Below are 6,484 nucleotides of genomic sequence, written 5' to 3' on the forward strand. Positions count from 1 at the left end.
TCCTCCATCTACTGCAGATCAAAGGGGCAACAAAGGAGTTGAGGAACATATTATCCTAGCTACTGACTTGGGTGAAGAGTCAGAAGAAAGAGACACCGAATCAGATGGCTCTCAAATCACGCCTATCAAGTCGGCTAGGGGCCGAAAATCTAAGAAGAAACAAAGAGAGGAGAAAACTTATCTGGACGTCCTGCAAGGATCCCAGAAAACCCTCAAAGGAATGATGAACACCAGATCCGGACGAAAGCAGAGCAAGGCTCCAAAAGGAGCCACCTCCTTCCAAATCAGTAAATAATGAAGTACGTCTCCTGGAACTGCAGAGGGTTAGGCAACAAACTGAAAGAAGAAGCCCTGAAAGATATTGTTAGGATCCATTCGCCTGAAATCCTTCTTATCCAAGAGACAAAGATGGAGGATAAACTTCTCCTCCAAACTAGCAAGACATTCTGGCGTAAAGGTCCCGGAAGTGCTGTAAGTGCCAAGGGCGCCTCTGGTGGGCTTGCCTCCTTCTGGGACAGCTCCAAATATGAGTTGATTCAAGAAGAAAACTGTTCTCACTGGATCTTCACTCAGCTCCTTCACAAAGACTCTGGTCAGCAAGTAAGTATGTTCAATATTTACGCTCCGGTCCTTCCAACGGAGAAAAAACTTTGCTGGAACTCGATTCAGTCCTTTTTATTATTGCACAATCTAGAAAATATCATTATTGCAGGTGATCTGAATGTCACTTTAGCCATTGACGAGAAAAAGGGAGGTTCCCCAGTAAGGGACCCAGCTAGAGAATGGGTGGAAGACATTATGCTAGACTGGGATCTTGAAGATATCAAGCCCACCGCAGGAAAATTCACCTAGTCTAACAAAAGACTAGGGCCTAATCATATAGCTGCTCGTCTGGACAGATTCCTTGTTCAATCCTCTTTTCTTACTTGTGGTCTTTCAGCCTCCTCTAAAATCCTTCCAAACTGCACCTCTGATCACAAACCTATTAGCCTCGAGCTCTCCCTTGATGAAAACCTTGGGCCAATACCCTTTAGATTTAGCCCTATGTGGATCCAGCAAGATGGGTTTCATGAAATGGTTTCAGAAGCTTGGAATAGGCAGATCTTGGGATCCCCATTCTATGTATGGGAAGAAAAGTTGAGGGGCCTTAAGAGAAAACTCAAGGAGTGGGCCAAAACTCTAAAAACACCCATTGCCAAGAGAAACGAATCCTTAGAAAACCTTGCTGCCCACCAATCTGCAATGGAGAACTCTGTTGCTTCTCACAGTCTGATGCAAAGAGAAATTGAGCTGCAAAAAATTCTCCATAGAGCCAGCAGGGATGAAGAGGAATATTGGAGGCAAAAATCCAGAAACCTATGGTTACAAGCTGGCGACAAAAATACCAGTTTCTTCCATAAGAAAACCGAAGCCCGCAAGCAATTCAAATCTATTTCAGAAATTCGGTCCAAAGATGCCATGGTCAAAGATCCTGAAGGCATCAAAAGAGCTGCCTTCACCTTTTTCAAAGAGCTTTACACGGCTCCAGATAACCCTCCTCTAGACCCCCAAGCCCATCCCTTTGATCTAATCCCTCATTGTGTTCAAGACTCTGTTAACTCTATGCTTACCGCTCCGATCAGCATGGAGGAGCTCAAGAAGGCATTGGACTGCATGGAGCCGGATAAAGCTCCTGGGCCAGACGGGTTCAATGCCAGATTTTATCAAACATGCTGGCCTATAATTAATAAAGATCTATTAAGAATGGTCAGGAAATCACAATCACGTATCAAGATTGGAGGCAGCACCAACTCGGCCTTCCTTGCCCTGATTCCGAAGGAGAAAGGAGCTACTGATTTTGGTAGATTCCGGCCCATTTCACTGTGTAATACAAGCTATAAGCTGATCACCAAAACAATAGCCAATCGTCTCAAGAACGTGCTGCCGGACATCATACCGGAAAATCAAGGTGGCTTCATCAAAGGGAGAAAGATTCTGGACAATATTGTGCTGGTGCAAGAAGCAGTTCATTCAAGTTGCCAGCGAAAAGAGAAAGGAATGGTGATAAAGCTCGATCTGGCTAATGCCTTTGACAGGGTGAGACATGATTTCCTCTATGCTGTTATGGAGAAACTGGGCTTCTCTTCAAGCTTCATCAATTGGGTGAAAGCCTGCATTGCCTTCCCTTGGATAGCGCCGCTGGTAAATGGCCGATCAACCAAGTTCTTTAATGCCTCAAGGGGCTTAAGACAAGGTTGCCCGCTCTCCCCGCTCCTCTACGCCATTCAAGCCTCAGTGCTCAGCTTTCAACTAAACTGCTGTCAACAAATCCAATCTCTGCCTGGACTCAGAATGGTTCCCAACGTTAAAGATATTAACCATGCCCAATTCGCCGATGATACCCTTCTGCTTGGAGGAGCGAGCATAAATTCTGCAAGATCCTTTAAGAAGGAGTTGGACATCTACAAGGAGGTCTCGGACAACAAGATAAACTATCTAAAAAGCACCATCTACAGCTGGAACTGCTCGGTCAAGGATCTCGCTGATATTGCCAGGCTTCTAGAGATGAAAGGAATTCAGACCTGGGAGTTTTTCAAATACCTGGGGATTCCAATCTTCAAATCCATTCCTAAAGTGGCCCACTGGATGCTAATGCTAGACAAAATAAAACTCAGAATCCAAGCTTGGGGAGCCACCTGGCTGAACAATGCGGGGAAGGTTATCCTGATGAAATCAGTGCTCACAAGTATGCCTCTTTACCAACACTCCATTCTGCTTGCTCCCAAAACCTTCCTCAGTAAATTGGACAGTCTGCTGAGAAGATTCCTCTGGGAAGGGGGGAAAAACAATGAAAAAAGACTTCATTTAGTCAGATGGGACACTATTAAAAAGCCAACTTTGGAAGGAGGCCTTCACTTAAGAGATCTGGGTGCCCAGAATCTCTCCCTGGGCTCCAAAATTCTATGGAGTATTGTTGATGGGAAGACTAGCTGGAGTAAGAAAGTGCTGTGGAAAAAATATTTCAATGGACAGCGGCTGAGATGCTTGGACCAGCCTCCAAAAACCAATAAAGGCTCTCCGATTTTCAAACTCTGCCTATCAGCTATGGAGCACTTCAGTCACAATCTATAGTGGATTCCAGGTAATGGGAAAAATATCAGAATTTGGGATGACCCAATCCTCGGTGATCATTCATTGAACCAGGTTGAAGGTCTGACAAACATTAAAATATGGCTACAGTCAAACAATCTGAATACTCTGTGGGACATCTTAACCTGGACGGAGGATGCTGGAAGACGGTGGGCTAGTTGGAATCTGGGAGAGGTCCCCCAACAGCTGCAGGTTGAAGCCTCGATTCTGTTAGACAAGCTTCAAGGGAAATCTCCAATCAAAGCATCAGCCAAAGACAAAAGAGGGTGGGGCTCCCTCTCTGGAAAATTCACAGTTGCTGAAGGTTACAAAAGCAGGACAGCGATTCCTAATGTTCCCCCTGATCTAGCTCAATGGAGATTTATCTGGGCCTTTCCCTCGCTGCCCAAAATCGACTTCTTCTATTGGACATTAGCTCACAACAGCATTCTCACTAGAGATACCTTGAGAAAACGTGGAATGGAAGGACCTTCCAGATGTCCACTGTGTATGTCCGAGGAAGAGTCCGCTAATCATCTGTTATTGCTCTGCCCCTTTGCCCGTGATGTCTGGAGGGGAGTCCTGAGAACAGGGGCTGACAAAGTCGAGATCCCTGGTAATATTAACTCCCTGCTTCACAACTGGGCCTCTTTAACTCCGTTTGATCTCTCAAAAAAAAGCCTCCTCAAAACAGCCTGGATTTGGATACCTAAATTTACCTGTTGGAAGCTGTGGTTGGAGAGGAACAATAGAATTTTCAGGGATGAAAATTGTACGCCGGGCAAAATTATAACTAAAATCCAAGCTTTACTGGGAGAAACTCTGGATACCAAACAGGAAATAAAAAATGAAGCAAATTTGGACAGCGAGGAGGAGCTATGGCTCAAAGAACTGGTTCCACACTATGACACCAAGCCCCTGTCCCTTGCAACCCCCCATGCGAATTGGGAAATCCGCCTGGAAGAACAGATGTTTATTAAATGGCGCTCTGCCCTGGAGGAACACTGCCTCTTCTTCGACGGGGCCTCTAAGGGCAACCCCGGAGCTGCGGGTGGAGGTGGGGTTCTACTGAATCCGGATGGTTCCACTGAGCTCCGATATCAATGGGGGCTAGGCATCGAATCCAATAACAGAGCTGAGGCTTTGGCTCTGTAGCAAGGGCTCAATCTGGCTCTCAAAAGGAACATTCTAAATCTGTCAGTCTTTGGAGACTCTAGGCTAATCATTCAAGCGCTGAATCTCAACACAATCCCCTCTCAGATCCACTTAGCCTCCATTTTCAAGAAAATCAGGCTTATCCTGCATCTGTTCCAGAAAATAAATTTCTTTCACATTCTGAGGCATCTGAATGATCAAGCGGACCTTGAAGCCAATTTGGGCTCCACCCGATGTAGAAGATCCCTGTTAGTCAACTCCGACGAGGACTACTGCACCATCCCTTAATCCCCTGTATTCGATTTTCTCTCATTTAGTCCTCAAATCCTAGCATTCAGTGTCACTAGTCTCATTCTGGTCATAAAGCCTTTTCCTATCTAGAAAGGAAAGGTCGTTTCACAATGTATTAATTTGACTGATGAAGGTCATTCAGTTTCCAAAGTCTTCCACTCAGTAACGAAAGTGAGGATGAAGGCTCCATTTTCAGATCATCCTCTTGGAATTCTGCTTCTGTTTGCGCCTTCATGTCGATGCCCAGGCTCGGACGTTAAAACGATAAGCTGTTTTCGCTCAAACCCCTCAAATCAGATGTGTTGATTAAGGAACAGGGAAGCAGAAGGACCTGTAGGAAGAAGGTTCAATGAAAGGTTAAAGCGGATTCTGTCTTCATGAAGGAACGCCACCATCTCAAGCCTGAGAAAGACCGCAAAGAGCTGGGCGTTACGCATATCTGTCATCTGGCAAACCGGGGATTGATCTCAGCTGGATCTGGTTCAAAAGAGAGATACGCTTCTATGCATTAGGATTGTCAACTCAGAGACTGTTGTAATGTTCAAGCACGCGGTAGCTGGTTTTCCGCCTTAATGCCAATAACCGTTACAGTCTAAAAAAAACATATATCGCTTCATATATTAATGTTTAGTTAGGTTATGTAGATATGAAGAGAGGTTTCTGAAGCAATGTAACCACAATGATCATTTTAGGAACACTACCTTAAAATCCATGTCAGTATATTTCTACCTGTTACACCAGTTACTTGGACATAATCGCATTGAATGTAATAAAGCATCAACTGTAATTTGTTCATTTCATGAATTATGGCCTTTGTCCTAATGAATGTAATCTAGTTTGTTTACTAATTTTTCTATTTGTATTTATATCAATATTGAAATTTTCAATGATTATCGAAATATAATAATTATGAATTAATTATGTTTTTTCCATTGCAATTGTTTTGATAACTATTGAAAGAAACACAACTAATGGAGCACATAGATTTATCATGCATATTTGGTCTTGGAAGTAGGAAACTGGTCAAATAAGTTATGTTCTTTAAGTTATATTTGGTTTATCAAAAGATGGGGAAAATAATTTTTTACAATCAAAGTAGGGTAACAACTATTAAAAACTTAATTAAGGCTTCATCTTATGATTAAAAAATATGTTTTCAAATATTAATGGAAAGTACTATCGAAATCATAAGCATTCGTAGTTGAGTAATGGTAAAATCATTATATGTTTTGAGGTTATTCGAATAAAAGCCTATTGCATTTTGCTAGTGGTTCTTGTTTCTTGGCTCTTATTTATTTGTGTTGCAAAGTTGTCGCATTGTTACCTTGTTTATATTAAGAAGAAATTGTAATAGGTTTCTCTCATCCAAAGGTTTTCCAAGTTAGAATGAACGAGGGAACACGAGTTAATGAAATATGGAAATTTTTTTAGAATCGAGAAGTGAAATGGAAGATGAACTTTAAGTATTCTTGTTTAAGTGTTTCAGAAAACAACATGGCACAATTTGCATCACTAAGTAAACCCATAATGTTTACAACCCAAATTTTAGTACATAGGAAGGAATGAAGCAGCAAGTTCAATTGACATCTCTAAGAAACTCATAGCTTATAGATGTAGTCTTTATGGAAAGAGAATTTATAGTACTATTTGTATTATCTGGTCAGTTATTGTCTTGTTGTGAACAAGGATTATGAAGAAGTTGAGAGACGTTTGTAATGAAATACAAAAATAGGAAACTAATTCTAATTGTAGTTTATTCAATACTCAAAGATAATATCCATTAAAGGCAAGAAATTAGAGAATGGGGTGACAACAACTTTAGGATTTCTTAGGAAAAATACATGTGTGTGTGTGTGTGTGTAAAAGACTCAATCTAACTTCATGAAAACTACCTTAGAACCCATTCGGGTATATTTCTATATGCTACATT

General features: G+C 42.1%; 1 protein-coding gene across 1 annotated transcript; it reads left to right on the plus strand.

The window, feature by feature from the left end:
- Positions 1-1,044: 1,044 nt before the first annotated feature.
- Positions 1,045-4,263, plus strand: LOC149228428 (uncharacterized). Its single transcript, XM_089380777.1, has 3 exons — positions 1,045-1,948; positions 2,000-2,725; positions 3,122-4,263. The coding sequence occupies exons 1-3, from the start codon at positions 1,045-1,047 to the stop codon at positions 4,261-4,263; spliced, it is 2,772 nt and encodes a 923-aa protein (XP_089236903.1).
- The last annotated feature ends 2,221 nt before the right edge of the window (positions 4,264-6,484 follow it).

This window comes from Pinus tabuliformis, chromosome J, assembly GCF_031772625.1.
Source record: "Pinus tabuliformis cultivar Carrire ecotype Pingquan chromosome J, CPIR1, whole genome shotgun sequence".
NCBI lineage: Eukaryota > Viridiplantae > Streptophyta > Pinopsida > Pinales > Pinaceae > Pinus > Pinus tabuliformis.